Genomic DNA, 24313 nt, shown 5'->3' with positions numbered 1-24313 from the left:
CTCAGAGCACGTGCTCATGTCAGGACACGTGCTCCTCTGCGTGTGGCTCTTCTGTCTGAGCCTGAACTCTCCGCTCAGAGGTAAGAGCCTTTACTCTTTATTCAACTAACTTACTCACTTTAGATCGTACGTTTGAGTTAAATGTTGTTTATTATGAAAAAAACAAGCAACGATAACTCAAGCTCAAACTTCAACTTCAATCCAGCGCTTTTATTGATTATATTATGTCCTTAAGTGTTATTGTAAAGTCCTCACTTAAGGACATAATGTAGTTCTTTAGTCTCAATAATGTCAGGACGTTACAATGTGTGACTTTATGACATTGAGACAAAACACAATAAGGAATGTATTTCATATTTGTGTCCGTGTGTTGTGAGCCTGTGGTTTGTGGTGTTTGTCTTTACCTTGTGTGAACATGAACATGAGTGAGAGCGTCTGAGAAAAGAGCTTAAACTCGGACTTTGACTCCGATTATCAAAACTGAACCAAGAAAAAACACAAGTTTCACTCAAACGTCTCAAAGTTCAGCTCTGCTCAAACGTGCTCAAACCATGAATGTGTTGTATCCAAATTGAGTTGTAGCCACTACAAAGACTGGATGGACCATTTCAAGAGTTCAGCCTCTAAAATTACCAAAAATGCTAAATTATCTTTAGTCTAAAAATAAAATGGAAGGAATTTCACTCTTTGACTGTTACTAAAATAATTAAAGGTTGAATGGACAATTTTTTGGCCCAAATCTGAGTCTCATTTCCCCGTGGCGTGGACGGCCGATTAGTCCTGCCAATCATAAAACTCACCTACCGCTCACCTGCAGCCGCGTGTGGTTCGCCCCCATGAGCAGCACGGTTCCGCGTGTCTAAGCGCATTGATCTATCATAATATAGTTCCCTCAGTGTACGGGACAAAATGAAGACGGAGAAAGACTGTTCAAGCTGACTCAGAAGAGACTGAAATCTACAGGAGACGAGAGATGTGATGTGATCCGTCCAAGCAGAAGAACTAAAAAAAATAAAAATAATAATATTATTTATTATTATTTCTACAAAGGAGCCACTGCTGTGTCTGAAGCAGCTTCAGGACAAATGTGAAGTGTATGTTCTATGACTTGTATAATTAAACATGTGAAGTGTATGTTATATGACTTGTATAATTAAACATGAAGTGTATGTTATATGACTTGTATAATTAAACATGAAGTGTATGTTATATGACTTGTATAATTAAACATGAAGTGTATGTTATATGACTTGTATAATTAAACATGAAGTGTATGTTATATGACTTGTATAATTAAACATGTGAAGTGTATGTTCTGTGACTTGTATAATTAAACATGAAGTGTATGTTATATGACTTGTATAATTAAACATGAAGTGTATGTTCTGTGACTTGTATAATTAAACATGTGAAGTGTATGTTCTGTGACTTGTATAATTAAACATATGAAGTGTATGTTCTGTGACTTGTTAAATAAAGTCTTGTTAAATCCTGAGATATTCAGTCTGTTCTTGACTTATGCAGGTTGTTTTCTCATTGTTCATTGTTTTATGTTGCACTGAATCACCAAGACAAGTTCCTATGTTTGTGAATTATGTTAATTGACAAAGGCAATAAACCTTTTCTGATTCTAATAATGATAATAATAAACGGTACTCCTCTTAATAACAACATTGTAGCTTTAAAACTCAAAGTACAATCAAACCCGTGTGTGATCATCTCCTTGTGTTGTAATAATCTTCTATTTGTAGTGTTTTATACCTGCCTTAGGACTGCAGATCAAATTACATTTGTAGATATAATCATATTTACATTTATTCAACAAGTTCATTCATATTCATTATTATGAAATATGTTAATAAACAAATGTGTTTTGCATTTATTATAGATTGACATGATAAAAAAACGACACACAAGGAAAGTGAATATAATTAAATACTGCTTAACTCCATTATGTAACGTTATATGATTTGATTAAAAAAAATCACACAGCAAACAATGGCAAGAAATCTGTATTGGCCAAATTATATTATGTAAATGAATAACTGAAAAGTTCATAACAAAATAAATGCCCAAACCAAAAACAATACAGAAAATGACGAGGGCGACGATATTACACCTCTAAATGAGCAAATGTAATTGTCAAATAAATCTGACTTTTTATCTTAACTCTTGTATAATTATCTTAAAGGTGTAATGGACGATTTTTCGGCGATTTGTGAACTCAAGCGGAAGTGCACATGCCACTCCCCCGTGCTCATGCCCCTCCCCCGTGCGCATGCCACTCCCCCGTGCACATGCCACTCCCCCGTGCGCATGCCACTCCCCCGTGCACATGCCCCTCCCCCGTGCGCATGCCACTCCCCCGTGCGCATGCCCCTCCCCCGTGCGCATGCCACTCCCCCGTGCACATGCCCCTCCCCCGTGCGCATGCCACTCCCCCGTGCGCATGCCCCTCCCCCGTGCGCATGCCACTCCCCCGTGCGCATGCCACTCCCCCGTGCACATGCCACTCCCCCGTGTGGACTGATACAACACACACGTGCGTTTGTTTATTAGCGCGACGGATCGCATCGCATCTCTCGTCTCCCGTAGATTTCTGTCCACTTCTGCGTCAACTCGAACTGTCTTTCTCCGTCTTCATTTTGTCCCGTACACTGAGGGAACTATATTATGATAGATCAATGCGCTTAGGCACGCGGGAACGTGAGGACGATCCATACGAGGCTGCAGGTGAGCGATAGGTGTGTTTTATGATTGATACGTGGCAGGACTAATCGTCCGTCCACGCCACGAGGAAATAAGACTCAGATTTGGGCCAAAAAAAACGTCCATTCAACCTTTAGATATTAGACCATTACATGTATATTTATAGATATAACTCTTCATTATACGTTACGTAAACAGACCATTTCAAGTGGAAATATTTAAAGTCGGCGCTGACTGTTCTCAGTCTTTCACGCTGTCGACGCGCTCGCTCCCGACGACAAAGCCTCATGGCGATGTCGTCACAACAGTGGGAGGAGCTAGCCCGTATTCAGGAAGTAATGTGGAAGTACGATACTTTTTTGAGGCGTGCACCAATGAGCACGCTCCATTGGCTTCAAAGCACCGCCCTCTTGCCCTCTGGGGCTTGACTCAAAGTCGTCTGAATCATGACGTGTGCTGTTTCTGCAGATGGTTCTAATTGAAGAACAGCGCCTCCGTGTGGACATGTGTGGAACTGCACAGGGAAACGGGTGAGATTGAAAATGAAAGGGTAAAGTGATAAGATGCATTTCATTCTCAACTGGATCCTGGGGCCAGCGACGTCCCACTGAGACTCAAACTTCAGACCTGAGTCAGATTCAGATGAAGACGAGCTGCAGTGTTTCTCAAACTGTGGTTCTCAGTCGAGCTGCTGCAAATCGAATATTTATCTGTTTAAAGACAAAACTCCTCGTGCTTTTGTCCTTCTTTGTCATCGTTTAGAAGGTTTAGATTTAGACTTTAGTTTGGACTCGGAATAGTCTGGTTATAGTCCTGGTTTAGAGCCAGAGCTGCTCCGAAAGTCTCATCACGTTTCAGATTTTATTACACACATTCCTCTGTGTGGTCCAGGTCCAGGCCCAGGTCCAGGTCCAGGTCCAGGCCCATGTCCATGTCCATGTCCATGTCCATGTCCAGGTCCAGGTCCAGGTCCATGGACGATCAAATGAACTTCACTTCAGAAAAGTAAATCCACACCTTTTTCTCCCCAAACATCTGCAGATTCCCTTTGACCTCAGTTACAAACTACAGGAGGATGGAAGGGCATCTGAGCAAACCTCTTATGTGTTACAGGAGTGTGAGTGATGCAGATGGATCAGGAGGAGCAGCAGATGGATCAGGAGGAGCTGCAGATGGATCAGGAGGAGCTGCAGATGGATCAGAAGGAGCTGCAGATGGATCAGGAGGAGCTGCAGATGGATCAGGAGGAGCTGCAGATGGATCAGGAGGAGCTGCAGATGGATCAGGAGGAGCTGCAGATGGATCAGAAGGAGCTGCAGATGGATCAGAAGGAGCTGCAGATGGATCAGGAGGAGCTGCATATGGATCAGGAGGAGCTGCAGATGGATCAGGAGGAGCTGCAGATGGATCAGGAGGAGCTGCAGATGGATCAGAAGGAGCTGCAGATGGATCAGAAGGAGCTGCAGATGGATCAGGAGGAGCTGCAGATGGATCAGGAGGAGCAGCAGATGGATCAGGAGGAGCAGCAGATGGATCAGGAGGAGCAGCAGATGGATCAGGAGGAGCAGCAGATGGATCAGGAGGAGCTGCAGATGGATCAGGAGGAGCTGCAGATGGATCAGAAGGAGCTGCAGATGGATCAGGAGGAGCTGCAGATGGATCAGGAGGAGCTGCAGATGGATCAGGAGGAGCTGCAGATGGATCAGGAGGAGCTGCAGATGGATCAGGAGGAGCTGCAGATGGATCAGAAGGAGCTGCAGATGGATCAGAAGGAGCTGCAGATGGATCAGGAGGAGCTGCAGATGGATCAGAAGGAGCTGCAGATGGATCAGGAGGAGCTGCAGATGGATCAGGAGGAGCTGCAGATGGATCAGAAGGAGCTGCAGATGGATCAGAAGGAGCTGCAGATGGATCAGGAGGAGCTGCAGATGGATCAGGAGGAGCAGCAGATGGATCAGGAGGAGCTGCAGATGGATCAGGAGGAGCAGCAGATGGATCAGGAGGAGCTGCAGATGGATCAGAAGGAGCTGCAGATGGATCAGGAGGAGCTGCAGATGGATCAGGAGGAGCTGCAGATGGATCAGGAGGAGCTGCAGATGGATCAGGAGGAGCAGCAGATGGATCAGGAGGAGCTGCAGATGGATCAGGAGGAGCAGCAGATGGATCAGGAGGAGCTGCAGATGGATCAGGAGGAGCTGCAGATGGATCAGGAGGAGCAGCAGATCAGTCTGTGATAAAGAGGAAAACTTGGGAAACAAACATCTCCTCCAGATGAATCCTGGTTCTGACCTCAGTGTTTGACCCATCGACCACAACATTCTACTGCAGAGGTTAGAATGTGATGTAGGTGTCAGAGGCCCCGCCCTCAGAGGCCCCGCCCTCAGAGGCTCCGCCCTCAGCTGGTTCAATCCTATTTATCTGATAGGTACAGATTTGTTAATGTAAACCAGAGCTCCTCATCATGCTCTAAAGTAATTTACGGTGTGCCACAGGGGTGAGTACTGGGTCCGGTTCTGTTTACTCTTTAGTGCCGTTAGGTCACATGATCAGGTCACATGACATTAACTTCCACTGCTATGCAGATGACACTCAGCTGTATTTATCAATGAAACCTGATCAGAGCGATCAAGTAGACAGACTTAGTGCTTGTGTGAAGGAGATAAAAACCTGGATGACACTTAATGATCTGCTTCTTAACCCTGAAAAAAACGAGGTCATTGTGCTGGTCCTAAACATGTACGAGACGCTTTATCTGAGCTGATACACTGGACAATGTCAGTGTAGCCTCCAGTTCTACTGTAAGAAACCTCAGTCTTATTTAACCAGGAGCTCTCGTTTAAAGCTCATATAAATCAGGCCTGTAAAAGAAGCATATTTCCATTTGCGCAACATAGATAAAATCAGAAGAATCCGCCCTAAAAGTGATGCTGAAAAACGTCTCCATGCATTTGTAACGACTAGATTAGACTAACTCCCTGCTCGCAGCGTGTCCTAAAAGCTCCATAAAAAGCTTTCAACTGGTTCAAAATGCAGCAGCAAGATTACTAACAGGAACTAAAAGAAGAGAGCACATCACACCGGTGCTGGAGTCTCTTCACTGGCTCCTGTCGAGTTTAGAATGACATTTAAAGATGTTAAACACCGCCCTCTAGTGTCAAGACTCGGCGTCAATGACTAAAAACTCAATATAACAGTCTTTAAAACACAGACAGAATAAATGAAAGACATTTTAATGTATTTATCTATCATTATTACAATCACTGTTAGCCCTGAACATGTGACATTCATCTTAATAATCATATGCAATACTGACATAATCATGTGCAATACTGTGACATAAGGTCAATCATCCTGGTGAAATATTCTCTGTCCATATAACAGCTGTAAATAAGAGTGTTACTATTATTATTATTAAGAATATGTGTTTGTTTTTTATAAGATTTTCTACGATAATTTTTTACAAGTTTTGTTTTTATTTTATTATTTAACTTCTGTACCTACTTTGCTGCAAAACTGGAATTTCCCCATTCTGGGACAAATAAAGGCTTATCTTATCTTACCTTAATTATTCTTTATTCTTCTGCGCATGACTGGTGACGTGCCTCTGACCCATGTGACCATGACGTAGTTGGACTGAACACACCTTTGTGGTGTTGGTGTCACTCATGAACACACCTTTGCCATGACAACAATGTTGTTAGGCCAGAATTGTATTTTATTTTTAGGTCAACATTTTCGAGCTCCTGTTCGTTTCCTAGTGACACATAAATACTTAACAGTGAAGTTAATATATATTTCTTTTATTAACTCTCTTCAGTTGTTTACACTATAACAAAGTAAAAGAATTATATGCAATAAAATTGCTATACAATAATGCAAATTGTTCAGTAAAGCTACAAAATTGTACTTCTCCTTGAGTTAATATCAATAGAGGAATTCAGCAGGGTTTCCCAATTTTGCCATTTATTCTTGTCAGCCCCAAACCCTCACAGACTGTATCTGTGCTCCAACTTAAAGGTATAACCGTTTTTGACAGAGAAACAAGACATTTTAATTGGTCAATTAGCTGATGATACTACTCTTTTCTTCTGCTTTAAACCTTGTGAAGGCTTTTTCTAATGTTTCAGGGCTTTTCCTCAATGTTAGAAAATGTGAGCTGCTCCTCGTCACAAACTGTACTTTAGGATCCATCTGTGACGTTCCTGTTCAAGACAATATTATGTTTTTGGGTATAATTATTTCAAAAATGAAATGGAGAGAAGTTCATCGAACTTCAATCCATTAATTGAAAAGGCCAGAAAACGTCTTAATCTTTGGCTCCAACGAGACTTGAGATTAAAGAGTGTTACATCAAAGGCAGAGGGTATTTCTCGACTCACTTACTCTGCATTATCGATGTATATGTCAATCAGACACTTTAATCCATGGACCAAATGTTGTTTAATTTTGTCTGGAAAAATTGTATCCATTATCTAAGGAAATCTGTTATAATGAACTCTTATGAAAATGGAGGATTAAATGTTCTTTATTTTACAACACTAAATACATTTAAAACGTCACATTGAACCCAACTTTAGATTAAAATTTGAACATATAATTTTTGGTTTCCATGACACAAAAGTGGATTATTGTAAGAAAATGGCAATTAATTTAATTCTTATATTTAGCAAATTCTATATTCATAAAAGTACATTTTCATCATCAGTATCCCGTTTTCCCCCTGTCGTTATGAAACAAATTGAATCATTTTCTCACCATTTCCATTACATATCAAATGTTTTTGATATGTAATTGTAATATATTTTATGCAGTTAATGTAAACACAATATTGATCGTTATTCTGTTTATTTACATCCATTACAATAAGAACTGGTTTCCTTGGAAACTATTTACGTCGCATCGTTAAACATTCCAAAACAATCAGCGATACTAAAATAGATCCACGTGCCACAGTTTTCCCTAACGTCGTCACGTAGCGACGTCATCACGTAGCGACGTAAGCTCACTGTATAAATAGCAGCACTTGGCCTGTACTTCCTCACTCTCATTCACTCAGAGCACGTGCTCATGTCAGGACACGTGGTCATGTCAGGACACGTGCTCCTCTGCGTGTGGCTCTTCTGTCTGAGCCTGAACTCTCCGCTCAGAGGTAAGAGCCTTTACTCTTTATTCATCTAACTTACTCACTTTAGATCGTACGTTTGAGTTAAATGTTGTTTATTATGAAAAAAACAAGCTTGTTGCTCGTTGAGTGTTTCCCATAGCAACGACCGCTCAAACTTGAATCTAATTCAACTTCAATCCAGCGCTTTTATTGATTATATTATGTCCTTAAGTGTTTTTGTAAAGTCCTCACTTAAGGACATAATGTAGTTCTGTAATGAAGTTAATGTGTGACTTTATGACATTATTGAAACAAGACCTTGAACAGATACAAAACATATGAAATGTGATCGTGTGACGTTTTATTGGGATAAAATGATATAAATGTTATAAATCTGACCAGCCACATCCAACACGTTTTGACAAACATAATGTATTATTTTTTCGCTGTCGCCCTCAGAGGCAACAAACATAAATTGAATTGAATGTAGCAGAGACTGTTCATGAGGGAACACGTGTTGTTCATCCTCCAACTCATTCAAATCTTATTATCTTTATGACTGACTTGTGACTTTTAGATTTGCATGTTTTTTTCTGGCAGGAAATAAAACTTAATCTTTCCCCTGGGGTTTTTTATTTCTATTTCTGTTTTTCCTGTTAGATGTTTTCCTACTTCCCCGAGCTGTTTTTTTAAAATGTATTTTTCACTCAATATTTATCTATCCTTTACACTCGTTATATATATTTTTGTTACTATATTATCAGCTGTAAAGCGCTGAATAATGAATAGGCCTGTATACGTCATGATACTAATGAACTGCTCAAGTGTTTAACAGATTTATTACAGCACAATTATTTTTATTTTTACAATTTGGTTCATTTGAAATAGAATACAGTTTGTGGCTTATACAATGGTATAAAGCAGTGTCATAATGGTCCTTTATTGTGATATTGTCTGTAACCATATATCACACATCAACGTAAGTTATTGTGACAGTTGTGGCAGAAAGCATACAGCCTAAAGCATACAGCCTAAAGCATACAGCCTAAAGCATACAGCCTAAAGCATACAGCCTAAAGCATACAGCCTAAAGCATACAGCCTAAAGCATACAGCCTAAAGCATACAGCCTAAAGCATACAGCCTAAAGCATACAGCCTAAAGCATACAGCCTAAAGCATACAGCCTAAAGCATACAGCCTAAAGCATACAGCCTAAAGCATACAGCCTAAAGCATACAGCCTAAAGCATACAGCCTAAAGCATACAGCCTAAAGCATACAGCCTAAAGCATACAGCCTAAAGCATACAGCCTAAAGCATACAGCCTAAAGCATACAGCCTAAAGCATACAGCCTAAAGCATACAGCCTAAAGCATACAGCCTAAAGCATACAGCCTAAAGCATACAGCCTAAAGCATACAGCCTAAAGCATACAGCCTAAAGCATACAGCCTAAAGCATACAGCCTAAAGCATACAGCCTAAAGCATACAGCCTAAAGCATACAGCCTAAAGCATACAGCCTAAAGCATACAGCCTAAAGCATACAGCCTAAAGCATACAGCCTAAAGCATACAGCCTAAAGCATACAGCCTAAAGCATACAGCCTAAAGCATACAGCCTAAAGCATACAGCCTAAAGCATACAGCCTAAAGCATACAGCCTAAAGCATACAGCCTAAAGCATACAGCCTAAAGCATACAGCCTAAAGCATACAGCCTAAAGCATACAGCCTAAAGCATACAGCCTAAAGCATACAGCCTAAAGCATACAGCCTAAAGCATACAGCCTAAAGCATACAGCCTAAAGCATACAGCCTAAAGCATACAGCCTAAAGCATACAGCCTAAAGCATACAGCCTAAAGCATACAGCCTAAAGCATACAGCCTAAAGCATACAGCCTAAAGCATACAGCCTGAGAGGAGGATACTATACAAAATTTAAAAATGTGCACATTTAAATCGTAATATTGAGAAAAATCGTTCAGCCCTGCTCGATGCTGATTTCTGTTCCATTGCTATAAATTGTTTATCGCAAACATTCAAATTGTGATTGACTATTCCTGCTTCCCCCACTGTTTCATTTGTATTTTATTTTTAAGATGTTTTGGCCCGTAGGTTTTATTATCAGGACAGATGAGTGAGCAATGGGGATGAGAGCAAGGAGGACATGCAGTAAATTGTCAGAGTCGGGATTCAAACTCACGGCTTCATTTGTGCTTCCTCTGCTCTCACAGTTGGCGCTCAGACTCGCGTGTTGACCGCCTCTCGCCCGGTGGTGGTGTCGGCGGGCGATGACGTCACCCTGCCGTGCCGCTGCGAGCCGCCCGTGGACCTGGGCCCCCTGACGGTGGAGTGGTCCCGCACAGAGCTGAAGCCGGACCCGTCGGACCACCTCAACACGGTGCCGTTCGTGCACCTGTACAGGGAGCGCCGCGACGACCAGGACATGAAGATCCCGGAGTTCGTGGACCGCACGCTGCTGTTCCCGGAGCGGCTCGCGGCGGGGAACGCCTCGCTCCAGATCCGGAGGGTCCGACCGTCCGACAGCGGCACCTACAGGTGTTTCCTCCCCAACCTGCGCACGGAGCGCGGCCTGGAGAAGGCCGACGTCACGCTCGTCGTCCGTGAGTGTTCATTTGATCAACTAATCGTGGAAAGTCGTCTATAATTATATTTACTCAGTCACATGATCATTATCTGGACTAAACAGACTCTATAAAAGACAGTAGTGGTGCTTTTTTATGACTACCGTATTTTCCAGAGTATAAGTCGCACCAGCCAAAAAATGCATAATAGAGAAGAAAAAAACATAAGTCTCACTGGAGTAGAAGTGAATTTTTGGGGGAAATGTATTTGATAAAATCCAGGACCAAGAACAGACATTTAAAATAACAGATGTGAGAACATGGTGAATAGATGTACGTATGCTAACGCTAACACCTTCAGCTACATGACGTATGCTAACGCTAACACCTTCAGCTACATGACGTATGCTAACGCTAACACCAACACCTTCAGCTACATGAGGCACAGACAGAACTGTGGTAAGTGTCTGGTATGTTAACGTAACATATGAACAGTTATTCAGATAACTATAGCATAAAGAACATGCTAACAAGTTTAGCAAAGCATCAGTTTTACCCCAAATCACTAAATCCACTGAATTCTTCTTCCTCTGTGTCACTTCTAAACAACTCCACAAACTCAGAGGAAGAGGAAGTGCAGATTCTTCTTCTGCGTCGCTTAGAGCCTAGAGCGCCCTCTTGTGGTTGTCAGTGTGGAAATAACAAATAATATCACATATTGGAGTTTGGATCTGCCGACCATTACGTATCCATGACAAATGAAAAATGTTTTTTTGTTCCTCTGGTTTTAGTTGAATCTGTGACTCTGAACACCGACTCGGGTCTGGATCCTGGAGAAAAAGGGAAAGAGAAGGAGGAGGAGAAGGAGGCGGGTCCTGGAGAGAAGGAGGATCAGTCCAATTCGACCTTCACAAGACGTAAGTGTGAAGTACAGACCGTGAGGTGTTTCATTATGAAATGTATATTTATATATTTTTGTTTTCTTTTCCTTTTTAGTTTTTACACCAACGATCGTCTCCTTCGGGATTTTTTGTGTCGGCGTTCTTGTTGTTGTTGTTATCAAAAACATAAAATCAAAATGCATCTGGAAAACGCTACAAAGTAAATCTGTAAGTGTTTGATTGTTGTCACTTTTTAAGCAGTCCTGTTTTAGTCATTTAGTTGCTGTTATTTGTTAACGAATTGAAAAGTATCACATCTGTTTCACCAGTTAAAGGACACATATTATGCTAAATTGTCGTTTGGAGCATTTAACTATTTGATGAGGGAACAACTTTATAATAAACATACCTGAAGTGGCATTTAGCTTCACCCATGCTAGTTCGGTGAATCTTCTTTTAAAAAATCCTCTCCCCTCCGAGCATCAAAAACACTCCCATTTCCCCGATCTGTGATGTCATATCTTACCTATGACACGGCTCAGATCTTACGCGCTGGTTTTTTAAATCCGTAAATATCTCCTGCACACACTGCTTGGCTGCATTAGCATGTAGAATGAAAGCTAGCATCTGTTTATCTCTCTCCTATGTAATTCCCTCTGCTGCCAGTAGATGGAGCCCAAAGTCAGTTCTTAGCGCAGGAAAAGCCAGAGAGACATGAAGTAATAATAAGCAAAAATTGTGATGAATCAATGTGAGGAAATTGTGACACATCGCGCTGCTTTAAGTCAAAGTCTCTTATCGGTGACGTCTGAATCACTTTTTGTAAATGTAGTAATTTTATGTGATTCTTAAGCCTTTTGTGATCGAATAACTGAGTTGTCGTTCTAATAAAAGCTGCTGCAGTCGTGTGTGTGACTGGAAAATTTGTCGTATTGTTGTTCCAGGATAAAGTGCCACCTCAGTCTGAGAAGGAGGATCGAGGGGCGGACCGAGGGGCGGAACCGGTCAAACATTTGGAGGAAGTGAAGCTTCTGATCCCCGAATGTTCCACAGACGGCGTGCAAAGGTCGGCCATTTTGTCTCATTTACGTCATCACAAATACAACTGCTGCCATTTTTTATTCAAATTTAATGAACGTCAAATTAAGATTCATAATCTTAACCGTGTTTGTCTTGTCTCGGTTAAGATTTGTTTTGACAGATTAATCGGAAAAAGTACATTCCAATTTTTTTCTTTTTTCTGAGCTTAAATGTATCACTATATGATATTGCAATATTAAACATAGTTATTCAATATTGCATCTTTCTCGTATCAGGCAAGCCACAATTGAGTGGAATTTTTTTTATTTACAGTGATCAAGATCAGAATGTTTTGTCGAACAAAAATGACCAAGGAAATAAAACGATGAATAGTAATAATAGTAATAGAAACATGATCAAATAAAGTGTGCTGTAAAAACAAACAATGACCTATAATTTAAACTTTTTGCTCTAATTTCTTTTGGTTTCTTTGCAGGTCGGAAATACCACCCGGGTGATGTCATTTGGACTTTCTTCAGTAAAGAACAAGGTCCAAGAAGCTACATTTTAAAATAATCTGTTCGTACAACTTTAGGGGCTGGATATAAATATAGAGCATATGAGGGTTTTAGTTTCACAGTTAAGTTTGAGCGTTTGACAGATCGCTCTAGTGCAGGGGTGCGCAACACGTGGATCACGAACTACCAGTCGCTCTCAAAAGTACTGCGGGTGGATCACATGACATTTAATGTAGCCTGTCATCCGTCCCGCCACTTGACCACATCAGACTTTTTCACCTGCGAGTCACCCTTTACCCGCGAGTCACCCTTTACCCGCGAGTCACCCTTTACCCGCGAGTCACCCTTTACCCGCGAGTCACCCTTTACCCGCGAGTCATCCTTTACCCGCGAGTCACCTTCACCCCCCCATGAGGAAAAATACCCCCACAAGTCCCCCCAACGTGAAGGGAAAGTCCACATGAAGATCATCAAGTCAAAGTGCACCATGACTGAACATTTGGGAGTGTGTCGAGGCTGGCCGTCAGCATTTCCTTCAGTATTAGTCAGAGTAAAGTCAGGTACTGAGCTCATGTGGTGTGCAGGGTACATCATACATAGTAGAAATAATTCTCAATATATTTATTAAATGTTTTATTTTTCTTGTTATATATTTTTGACTTGGTCCTTTTTATAAGTGGCTCACATGTTGAAGTGTGAGCGCCCCTGCTCTTGTGTGCAGTGCACCAGCGGGTATATGTTTTTGTTTTTGTTTACTGCTTTTTGTCCCTAAGTGAAAAAAAAGACTCGAGGATAAAAATTTGCACAACATAAGGCTCTTGTGGATATTCCAAGCCTCTGGTGAAATATTTGAAGTTTATTTACTTTTCGATGTTGTGCCAAACTGGTTGAGTTGCTGCTGTTAAATGTATTACTATGTGTAGTTTTGTGTGATGTTTTTGTCATACTTTAAATTTTCTAGAGCAGAACAAACAGAAATATACCTTGTACCAGGGTAAAATAAATTGAAGCCGTTTTAATTTCTAAAAACAAAGTCAGCTGTTTAAGTTCACTTAAAGATGTTCTCTGTGGTGCCTTATGCGCTCTGCTCATTGAAGGAAGTGTTTGTTTGAATGTGAAAGTTAAAGTATTTACCTTTGTTTATAAGCTACCTTTTTTTTTTTTTTAATACTTTCTTACAGTTTTGGATAAACAAACAAGCTTGTCAACATTTAACGTTATATGAATATTTGGTTCATACAGAAATTGTGTCAACTGTTTGTGACACATCAAAAATTGGTCACATTTAAAAAAATTGTCACATCAAAAGTGACATTTTAAAAAATGTGATTCTTAAGTTCAAGTTGACCTCATGTTTCACCGAATCTAAAGCAACTTCCTGTTTATTGAAAATTGCAATAAACCTGATTCTGACCTGAATGTAGAGTTTATTTATTACACCTTCATTATTAAAGTGAATGACATTTCACATTGTTGTCTGTCTTTTTTTTTTTAAACAATTAAAAAACGTTTGCTGTGATAATGTCACGACGGATTCTTCATTTACTCAGATTAGTAGTAAAGGATCAATCTAGTCAACTCTAGTTGCCTGGAATATTCCATAATATGCCAGCTATCATCTTTGTTGCCATAGACACCAACCGGCCAAGTTACTGGTCTGATCTGTGATGAGGCAAGCCCACTCACAATAAGAATGTATGTGTTTTTGTTTTTCAATAAATAAATGCTAAACAATGAAGTTTAATGCCAGTGTTTAAACATTTCAGGCAAAGCAATAACCTCTCTATGCAGACGAACGATAAAAATATAGACCCAGTTACCAGAAAAGTTAGTGCCTACAAGAGGTTAATTTTTATTTTTTACCATTTTTATTTTTATTGTTTTTAATTATAACGTTCAAAATTATCTCGTGGGAACGTGATAATTTAAAAAAAGAAAAAAAAATGTACGTGAAAATATTTTGCTAATGTCACTTGCGGGGCTCTGTAGGTAGTAGTCGTTAACAATAAAGAAATAAACATTTAAAATAACTACTTTTTATTCTTTATGCTATACTTTAATAAACTTTAACGTCATCAATACTATTTTAAAACAACACCTGGGTAATATTATTTTAGCGTCTGTATTTCCTTCTTTTTCATTTCCGCCTGGTCCTTTCGTCACTTCCGGCGTCCGTCTGAAGCAAAACAAACTGGTTAGCATTAGCACCTTTTAGCACCAGCGGCTCCGCGATGAAACCGCCGCTAAACCAGGAGCCACAGCGGGACAAACCTTCACAAGCGGCACGTTGCGTTCACGCCAGAGGCTAAACCCGCTCAGCTCATGTCCATGGGATAGAATCTGTCGTGTCATCATGAATTTACGTGGACTTTTCCAGGACTTCAACCCGAGGTAACGTTAGCCGCGTGCTAGCTTCGCAGCCGGATCCGTTTCACGCTGTAGTTTTAATGTTTTGGCTACAAATACATCGACGCTAGCAAACAGAATACACAACGCACAGTACTTGTACACGTTTTAGGTTTGTAAGAGTGAATTAATTGCGTTAAAGATAATTATAAAAGTGTTTAAAGGTGGCCGTGCTAAGCTCCTAATGCTACAACTGTAACTTGTAGGCCTAGAATTTGTATTATTATCAACAAATTACAAGTTTCTCCATTTCTTGTTGTCTTCTGTGGGGTTTATGTCATTTAAAGCATCTGGATTTAAACTGATGTCACAAGTAAAATGTGTTTATTATTCTCAATATCAGCTTGACATTTCTGTAAGGTTAATGCTGAGGTTAATCATCTTTTTCTCAAGTTTATTTTTTGTAATACGTCCACCAGTGTTTATTCATATTTTAATATTTGGTTTAGCATCCTCTTATATTTCAGTAGGGTTCAGTAACTGGTCAAAGTAGAGCACAACTAATGATTATTATTTTAGTGGTCAAACGGTTATTCTATTGTAAATTGAGACGTTTAAAGGTTCAAATATTGTGACCAAAAGTTTCTAGATGTCCGATAGTATTTATGAATAACGTGTGTTGTCAAGGGAACTCGGAGGCAATTTAATATTTTTTGATTTAATAATGTTTTGGAATTGGTTTAGTCCAGATAACGATCACGACGACCCAAATAAGATTCTGTTAATAGTGGAAGAGGAGAGAAACAAAAAGTTGAATCAGAGATGAATATATAGACCAGGGTCGGATGTAAAACTGCACAATATTAGATCAAATATAAGCTCTATATATATATACAGTACATTTTACCTTATAAGCCAGGTGATATACATACAGTTTCACAATAAAATACAACAAATAAAGTACAAAATACACAGCGACTTGTCACAGTTATTCAGATTAATTGTTGCAGGGTTACGTAAAATGTCTGTTATTATTCTGCATAATTAAGTGTTGTGGTTGGATAAATGCAGCCCCATGATTATGACTTGTCACTAAGATATAAATATTTTTTCCTCATGCGGGAAAACTAAGAATAACAATCTTTATTCGTCCCACTATGGGGAAATTCCAGTTGCAACGCACAGTTCAAGAACGGCAGGAGGAATAGAAGCATAAGATTTTAAAACGTACGTACAATAAGTCGGTGTAATCCCTCATTTGTCCAGGCGTGTTCCATAGTAGCGTGTACACTACAGGAAGATTGAAGACGGTGAGGTGAAGGTTTTAAGCAGGGAGAAAAGATGGTTTGAAAGAGGAGTTAAGGAAGCTATTTTTGTTAAAAAAGAAAAACCTTCTTTGAACAGAAACGGAGGTCTAAGGTTCAATCTTCCTGTAGTGTACAATGGGCTCCTGAACCCCTGGAGAGGTAGAGGACCAGGACATTTAGATGTTGATCAGGTCCTCAGGGTGAGCCAGGGTCTCACAAAGACAAAGGAGAGACTAACAGCCCATTAAAGGGTTGAATAGGCTCGGTAGATACCAAGAGGGTAAGTTTCTGTTGTAACAAACAACTCTTTCCTCTTCAGGAAGGCTCCTCCCAATGGGCTGGACTTACCACTGAATAGTATAAATATCTGAGTTCTCGACCTAAATTCTTTTATTGACAATGACTCTTGGATGAGAGTCGAAACGTCTATTTTTTCTAACTGAGTCCAGATGACTACAACTGAAGCTTTTTCTAGTACGTACAATAAGTGTTTTTTTTTAAATGCGTTTCCTGCAGTAAGTTCTTGATCTACTGCTGCCTGCTGCTGTTCTCGGTGCTGCTGGCGCTGAGACTGGACGGGCTCATTCAGTGGAGTTACTGGGCCGTGTTCGCGCCCATCTGGCTCTGGAAGCTCATGGTGATCATCGGCGCGTCCGTGGGGACCGGCGTGTGGGCGCACAACCCCCAGTACAGGTACTACGACTGTTCTGGTATATACAATAACATGTTTTTGATGTGAATTGTGTAGAGTGGGATACAATTTTAGATCATTTGTTTTTGGAGGGTACCGTATAAAGTTGTATTGTATAGTCACTTCTGTTGGTGCCTGGCATTAATCCAGAATGGCATGCGTAAAGTTTTATATCTGAAGTTAAGTTTAAAAGCCAGTTAAAGCCATAATAATGCATAATATTTCTACTTTTAAACATATTTCTAAGCAAAAGCATGTTTGAGCCATAATAATGCATAATATTTCTACTTTTAAACATATTTCTAAGCAAAAGCATGTTTAAAAGCCATAATAATGCATAATATTTCTACTTTTAAACATATTTCTAAGCAAAAGCATGTTTAAAAGCCATAATAATGCATAATATTTCCACTCTAACCATTTATTGATGCCGTGTAATGGATGGAGTGCAGAGGTGGACGTGGGTATGGTTATTTTCAGACGACTCAGAACAGAGAGAGGGTGATGTGTGCTGGGAAAAGGCCGTTTGACGTCTCTAAATTGCTCTTGATAATTGATAACTGTCCGTGGTTGTGCCCCCAGGGCGGAGGGCGAGACGTGCGTGGAGTTCAAGGCCATGCTGATCGCAGTGGGGCTCCACGTCCTGCTGCTGATGTTCGAGGTGCTGGTGTGCGACCGGGTGGCGCGCGGCAATTACTTCTGGCTGCTGGTCTTCATGCCGCTGTTCTTCGTGTCGCCCGTGTCCGTGGCGGCGTGCGTCTGGGGCTTCAGGCACGACCGCTCGTTAGAGGTGAGGGCGCTGCCTTTTTTTCTCCTCCACGTGACCCGTTTAAAGGCGGTATGGACGATTTTTCAGCGATTTGAGAACGCAGGCGGAAGTGCAAATGCCACTCCCCCGTGCGGACTGATACAACACACACGTGCGTTTGTTTATTAGCGCAACGGAGCGCATTGCTCGTCTCCCGTAGATTTCTGTCCACTTCTGCGTCAGCTCGAACTGTCTTTCTCCGTCTTCATTTTGCCCCGTACACTGAGGGAACTATATTATGATAGATCCATGCACTTAGGCACGCGGAAACGTGGGGACGAGCCTGACGCGGCTGCAGGTGAGCGGTAGGTGCGTTTTATGATTGATACATGGCAGGACAAATGATTTAACCACGCCACGAGGAAATATGATAAAAAATTTGCTGAAAAAATTGTCCATACCACCTTTAAGTGACGTATGACATGTTTTTACGATTTTCTAATTTTGACTTTATTTAGTGTAGTTATACCCGTTGTACATATACATTATAGTTTTACACCAATCAAGTAGGTATTTGTGGAAAAAACTTTGAAAAATCTGCAGAAAATTATTACAGGAAGTGACATCACACCAGGAACACTCATTCCAGTCAAAGAAACAACTTTTTGACGTTCTAAACATTAATTCAACTAAATAAAGTCGCTCTTATAACTTTTATTTTCTTATGCTTATATATAATTATGTGACATTAGAGGAGTTTTTGCCCAGTGTTTTCTGGGTAATTTCCTACTGTGATGTCATCAATTACAAACAGGAAGTGAAATTGTAAACCTAAAAAAATTGCTATTCTGATACAATTTTTTGTTTTTTTTATTTAGCAAAATTCTAAATATATTTATCTTAACAGCGTTTTAGTTCCATGTGTCGTCCGACCTGTAGGGGGCGCTTTAAATGCAGACTTGGCAAAGTCTTGACAATTATCTATATTGTCAAAGTTGGCCATTTTACATCTTCGGTCAGACTTTACTCCTCTCGTATGTTTTCTAATGTTATTCAACAGTTTAAGTTCATAATTTATATCACTTTGACGAAGTATTTATCAGGAAAACGTTATATTAATTAAGAGTAAAGGAGATTTTTGTCCCAATATGTGTAAAACGCTATCAAATCGGGCAATGAGTTTGAATCATGATAGAAGAAGAATGCCAGTGGTTTAATCATTATTTTAATAAAACCAAAAAACATTCAATTGAAATAAAACTAAATAAAAATCCCAAAAGCAGATGAAAAACCTGGATTGTTGCTTCCACATGGTTCTTTTAAAATGCACTAATGCAGTAAACGTTACAGTCTATTAGCTTTGCATTGCGGCTTATTTCTTGTTGATTCCATGATTGATCTCTTCTGTTTTCAGCTGGAGGTTCTGTGCTCCGTGAACATCCTCCAGTTCATCTTCATCGCTCTGAGGCTCGACAGAATCATTAACTGGCCCTGGCTGGTGAGCACCAACGCACTTTTATCAATAAAACCTGTAATGACACTCCATGTTTCACCAAACATGCGTCAATGCTGGGAAAATGATGATGCGCTTTGTCACGATAAGATGCGATCACCATTGTTGGAGCCATTTAAAAAAAGGGAGTGTCTACAGAGCCGCGGCGTGCGGCCGAAACTGCCATTTGACCGCGCCGCGGCTCTGTAGCCACTGCCTTTAAAAAAAACTATTATATTTTAAATATATATAATTATAATTTTGAGTATAGATTTTTTAAATTATTTGTATTCATGATTTTTTTTTTGGGTGTTATTTTTAATTATATTATTGTAATTATTATGTATTTATTATAATTGTTTGTCTTTTATTTTGCATATTGATTATTCCATTAATTACATTATTTCTGCTAATTTAGTTAAGCAGTTATTAATTTAACTGTGTTCGTCTGTCACGGGGTTAAATATGCCAAGGTGGGCGAGGCTCAGCGGGGCATTGTGGGCAACTGAAAAGGTGCACTTATCGCCACCCACTGTAGTTGTACGTCTTCTGTAGTTGTACGTCTCCTGTAGTTGTACGTCTCCTGTAGTTGTACGTCTCCTGTAGTTGCACGTCTCCTGTAGTTGTACGTCTCCTGTACTTGTACGTCTCCTGTAGTTGTACGTCTCCTGTAGTTGTACGTCTCCTGTAGTTGCACGTCTCCTGTAGTTGTACGTCTCCTGTACTTGTACGTCTCCTGTAGTTGTACGTCTCCTGTAGTTGTACGTCTCCTGTAGTTGTACGTCTCCTGTAGTTGTACGTCCTCTGTAGTTGTACGTCTCCTGTAGTTGTACGTCTCCTGTAGTTGTACGTCTCCTGTAGTTGTACGTCTCCTGTAGTTGTACGTCTCCTGTAGTTGTACGTCTCCTGTAGTTGTACGTCTCCTGTAGTTGTACGTCTCCTGTAGTTGCACGTCTCCTGTAGTTGTACGTCTCCTGTACTTGTACGTCTCCTGTAGTTGTACGTCTCCTGTAGTTGTACGTCTCCTGTAGTTGTACGTCTCCTGTAGTTGTACGTCTCCTGTAGTTGTACGTCCTCTGTAGTTGTACGTCTCCTGTAGTTGTACGTCTCCTGTAGTTGTACGTCTCCTGTAGTTGTACGTCTCCTGTAGTTGTACGTCCTCTGTAGTTGTACGTCCCCTGTAGTTGTACGTCTCCTGTAGTTGTACGTCTCCTGTAGTTGTACGTCTCCTGTAGTTGTACGTCTCCTGTAGTTGTACGTCTCCTGTAGTTGTACGTCTCCTGTAGTTGTACGTCTCCTGTAGTTGTACGTCTCCTGTAGTTGTACGTCTCCTGTAGTTGTACGTCTCCTGTACTTGTACGTCTCCTGTAGTTGTACGTCTCCTGTAGTTGTACGTCTCCTGTAGTTGTACGTCTCCTGTAGTTGTACGTCTCCTGTACTTGTACGTCTTCTGTAGTTGTACGTCTCCTGTAGTTGTACGTCTCCTGTAGTTGTACGTCTCCTGTACTTGTACGTCTTCTGTAGTTGTACGTCTTCAAAGTATATGTTTTACGCTGTAACAAACCGTAATAGTGTGTGTGCGTTCAGGTGGTGTGCGTGCCTCTGTGGATCCTCATGTCGTTCCTGTGCCTGGTCGTCTTGTACTACATCATCTGGTCCGTGCTCTTCCTGCGCTCCATCGACATCATCGCCGAGCAGCGCCGCACCCACATCACCATGGCGATCAGCTGGATGACCATCGTCGTGCCCCTGCTCACCTTCGAGGTAAAGAGCTGCTCCCGGGGCTCAAATATTCCACTTATTCAAATCTACTAAAATATACTCATTTTCCAGTTTTTGTCACTTTTAATAATTTAGATTAGTATTTTTTTTTTGTGGAACTGTGATGTTTGAGCTGCTGTGTCCAATTAATTCACCTTGACAAAACTGACAAATAGGACAAGGAGACAATGGGACAACAAAATTGGTCAAAAATGGGGGGGGGGGGGGGGGGGGGGCAAAATAGGACAACAATGGGACAAAAAGTACAGAAAATTTGACAAAAATGGGACACAGAGACAACAATGGCAACAAAATGGACAAAAATAAGACAAAAATTGGGCAAAATGGGTCTAAAAGGTAAAATAAAAATGACAAAAAGATTTAAAAAAATTAGGCAGAAAGAGACAACAATGGGACAAAAATGTGAAATTGGCTTGTTTTAGTCCAGATTAGGTTTCTAATAGTCTTGTATGTTTTTGCATGTACTTGTCCTGTGTTCAGATCCTGCTGGTTCACAAACTGGACGGACACAACAGTCTGAGTTATGTGTGTGTGTTCGTGCCCCTGTGGCTCTCGCTGCTCACGCTGATGGCAACCACCTTCGGACAAAAGGGAGGGAACCACTGTGAGTACCGCCTCCACAGAGCCCGCCTCCACAGGCCCCTCCCCTATAACCTGACACGGTTACACTCACTCCTGCACTATTTCTTCTTAAACGACATTTTATTGGACAGATATTTACTGTTCTGTTGAAACATTTGCCCCAAGTCGTCTTCGCCCTGCACAGTTTTGTCTTAATAATAATTGAGAAAATGATAGATGATTACCGTATTTTCCGGAGTATAAGTCGCACCAGGCAAAATGCATAATAGAGAAGAAAAAACTCTGGAGTATAAGTCGCATTTTTTAGGGAAATTATTTGATAAAATCTAAGACCAAGAACAGACATTTCATCTTGAAATGCAGTTTAAAATAATAACAGATGAGAGAACATGGTGAATAGATGTACGTATGCTAACGCTAACACCTTCAGCTACATGAGGCACAGACAGAACTGTGGTAAGTGTCTGCTATGTTAACGTAACATATGAACAGTTATTCAGATAACTATAGCATAAAGAACATGCTAACAAGTTTAGCAAAGCATCAGTTTTACCCCAAATCACTAAATCCATTGAATTCTTCTTCCTCTGTGTCACTTCTAAACAACTCCACAAACTCCAGAGGAAGAGGAAGTGCAGATTCTTCTTCTGCGTCGCTTAGAGCCTAGAGCGCCCTCTTGAGGTTGTGAAAATAACGAATAATATCACATATAAGACGCTCTTGAGTAAAAGTCGCACCCCGGCCTATGAAAAAAGGTGTAACTTATGGTCCAGAAAATATGGTACTTTTTCTTGCCCAATTACAACGTTAATCGTGTTTTTGTTTCTTTCTCCCCTCCCCCTCTCTCTCCTCAGGGTGGTTTGGCATCAGGAAGGACTTCTGCCACTTCCTCCTGGAGCTCCTCCCCTTCCTGCGCGAGTACGGGAACGTGTCGTACGACCTCCAGCGCGGCCACGACCCCGAGGCGCCCGACGACCAGCCGCCGTCCAGGGACGCCGCGCCCAAAATCGCGCCCATGTTCCACAAAAAGACGGGCGTCGTCATCACGCAAAGCCCCGGGAAATACTTCGTCCCGCCGCCAAAGCTCTGCATCGATCTCCCCGACTAAGAACCGCATCGGAACGTAAAAGATGTGTGTTTGTTTTAGTGGTTCAATTCAAAAGGAAAACGGATTATTATTTCAAGAGAGAAAGAAAACATATTCTATTTTTTTCTAATGAACCGTTTTCCCCTTTAAATCAAAAGCTACGGAAGCCTGGCGATGCCAACGGTAAAAAAAACAAAACGCACATAAATAACAATATTTTTTCTAAGTTCAATGTTTTTTTCTTTCTGGTTTGAGCTTGCGGGTGACAAAAAAAACAAATGCATAATGTTCTATCTCCAGTTTGATTGTGTCAATACATCTAAAATGAAGAAGAGCCTGATGGGGGAAAACAGCAAAAAGAGTTTTCTCCATTTATTCATTTTTTCTCAATTTTTTTGTCTGATTTTTATTTATTTTTTTAATGCCTGACTGAGGTTTAAAAAAAGTATATATTTTTTCCCAGTTGGGCATTAACAGCGTAAAACACGAGGACAAAGACGTACAACTACAGTGGGTGGCGATAAGTGCACTTTTTTCTTTTTTTACGTTCTCAAACTGGAAGGGGAAGAAAAGAACATGTTTTTATCTGACATGCAAGCTCAAACCAGAGGGGAAACACTTTAGAAAAAAAATAGGAGTTCATACGCATTTGTTCAGAGTTTGTTTTTTATTTTTATTCTTGTGCCTCAGGGGTTCTGTAAAAATGTGCCCAAGCGGTTAATTCTCCAGCTCAGTCATCTGGAGATTCCCCCGGCGTCCAATAAAAATGTCATTAAATGTGACTCAATTTAAGATACGATGTGTAAGATCTTGCGAAAAATCTTGCCTAGTCGAAAAACGCTCTCAAAAATCGGGGTAAAAAATGTTTGCTTGACTTCAACTTGACAAACATCAGCAGATTTGTCAATTTATCTTTAAAATCTAAGCTCTTTGACTAAAAGTTGCTACATTTATGAGTTTACGTGGAATTGTCATAAGCGGAGCAGGTTTTGGCTAGCGTTTAGCTAACGTTTGTCGATAAAAATGGTAGAATCTTTTCCATAACAAATGATGTTTAGCTTTTAGGAAGGCGAAAAACACCAGGCAAAAAAACTTACTCTTTGCGCAGAATTTTTTTAAACTTTTTTTTTAAAAACATTGTTTTTTTTAACAGTTTTGTGGGTGGAACCAGTCTACTTTAGTCATCAATGTTTTAGAACAGTTTTTTTTTTTTTTTTTAGCTTTTCTTCACAAACTGCTGCTTGACTGGTGTAAAAATACAATAAATAAAGCTAAATCATAGAAAAACACCCAAACCCGCCGTGTGCGCGCTCCCGGGTCAGAGTGGTAAAAACGTCGCTGGTTTTCGGCGCGTTCACACTCGTCTTCACCTTTTGAATTGAACCGCCAGAAATGAACACGTTTCTTTTCCTGATCCATCGGCAGAAGAAACTGGACTGAAATGGGTGAAAGAACGACTAA

At 40.6% G+C, this 24313-nt stretch overlaps 2 protein-coding genes and 1 long non-coding RNA gene across 3 annotated transcripts; all 3 read left to right on the top strand.

Moving 5' to 3' along the window:
* On the top strand, positions 1-3992 carry LOC140371913 (uncharacterized). Its single transcript, XR_011928503.1, has 4 exons — positions 1-80; positions 3178-3239; positions 3601-3714; positions 3823-3992. It is a non-coding gene; the product is annotated as an uncharacterized lncRNA (long non-coding RNA).
* A 3761-nt stretch (positions 3993-7753) lies between these two features.
* LOC140371754 (uncharacterized) lies at positions 7754-14225 on the top strand. Its single transcript, XM_072458961.1, has 6 exons — positions 7754-7858; positions 10048-10437; positions 11190-11315; positions 11395-11507; positions 12224-12345; positions 12796-14225. The coding sequence occupies exons 1-6, from the start codon at positions 7777-7779 to the stop codon at positions 12815-12817; spliced, it is 855 nt and encodes a 284-aa protein (XP_072315062.1). The 5' UTR covers positions 7754-7776; the 3' UTR covers positions 12818-14225.
* A 930-nt stretch (positions 14226-15155) lies between these two features.
* tmem185 (transmembrane protein 185) lies at positions 15156-24028 on the top strand. Its single transcript, XM_072459104.1, has 7 exons — positions 15156-15208; positions 16987-17163; positions 17744-17951; positions 19324-19407; positions 20989-21165; positions 21664-21787; positions 22620-24028. The coding sequence occupies exons 1-7, from the start codon at positions 15171-15173 to the stop codon at positions 22871-22873; spliced, it is 1062 nt and encodes a 353-aa protein (XP_072315205.1). The 5' UTR covers positions 15156-15170; the 3' UTR covers positions 22874-24028.
* The last annotated feature ends 285 nt before the right edge of the window (positions 24029-24313 follow it).

Source organism: Eucyclogobius newberryi, unplaced genomic scaffold (assembly GCF_026437365.1).
Source record: "Eucyclogobius newberryi isolate DKJ021-1_F unplaced genomic scaffold, fEucNew1.0.hap1 SCAF_22, whole genome shotgun sequence".
In the NCBI taxonomy this organism is placed as follows: domain Eukaryota; kingdom Metazoa; phylum Chordata; class Actinopteri; order Gobiiformes; family Gobiidae; genus Eucyclogobius; species Eucyclogobius newberryi.
The sequence above is the reverse complement of the archived record's forward strand: the minus strand, read 5'-3'. Positions and strand labels throughout refer to the sequence as shown.

Coding starts and splice junctions, on each gene's coding strand:
- LOC140371754 (XM_072458961.1), top strand. CDS start 7,777: ATGTCAGGACACGTGGTCATGTCAGGACACGTGCTCCTCTGCGTGTGG. Junction 10,438..11,189: donor CGACGTCACGCTCGTCGTCC/GTGAGTGTTCAT, acceptor CTCTGGTTTTAG/TTGAATCTGTGACTCTGAAC. Junction 11,508..12,223: donor AAACGCTACAAAGTAAATCT/GTAAGTGTTTGA, acceptor TTGTTGTTCCAG/GATAAAGTGCCACCTCAGTC.
- tmem185 (XM_072459104.1), top strand. CDS start 15,171: ATGAATTTACGTGGACTTTTCCAGGACTTCAACCCGAG. Junction 17,952..19,323: donor GGCACGACCGCTCGTTAGAG/GTGAGGGCGCTG, acceptor TTCTGTTTTCAG/CTGGAGGTTCTGTGCTCCGT. Junction 21,166..21,663: donor TGCCCCTGCTCACCTTCGAG/GTAAAGAGCTGC, acceptor TCCTGTGTTCAG/ATCCTGCTGGTTCACAAACT.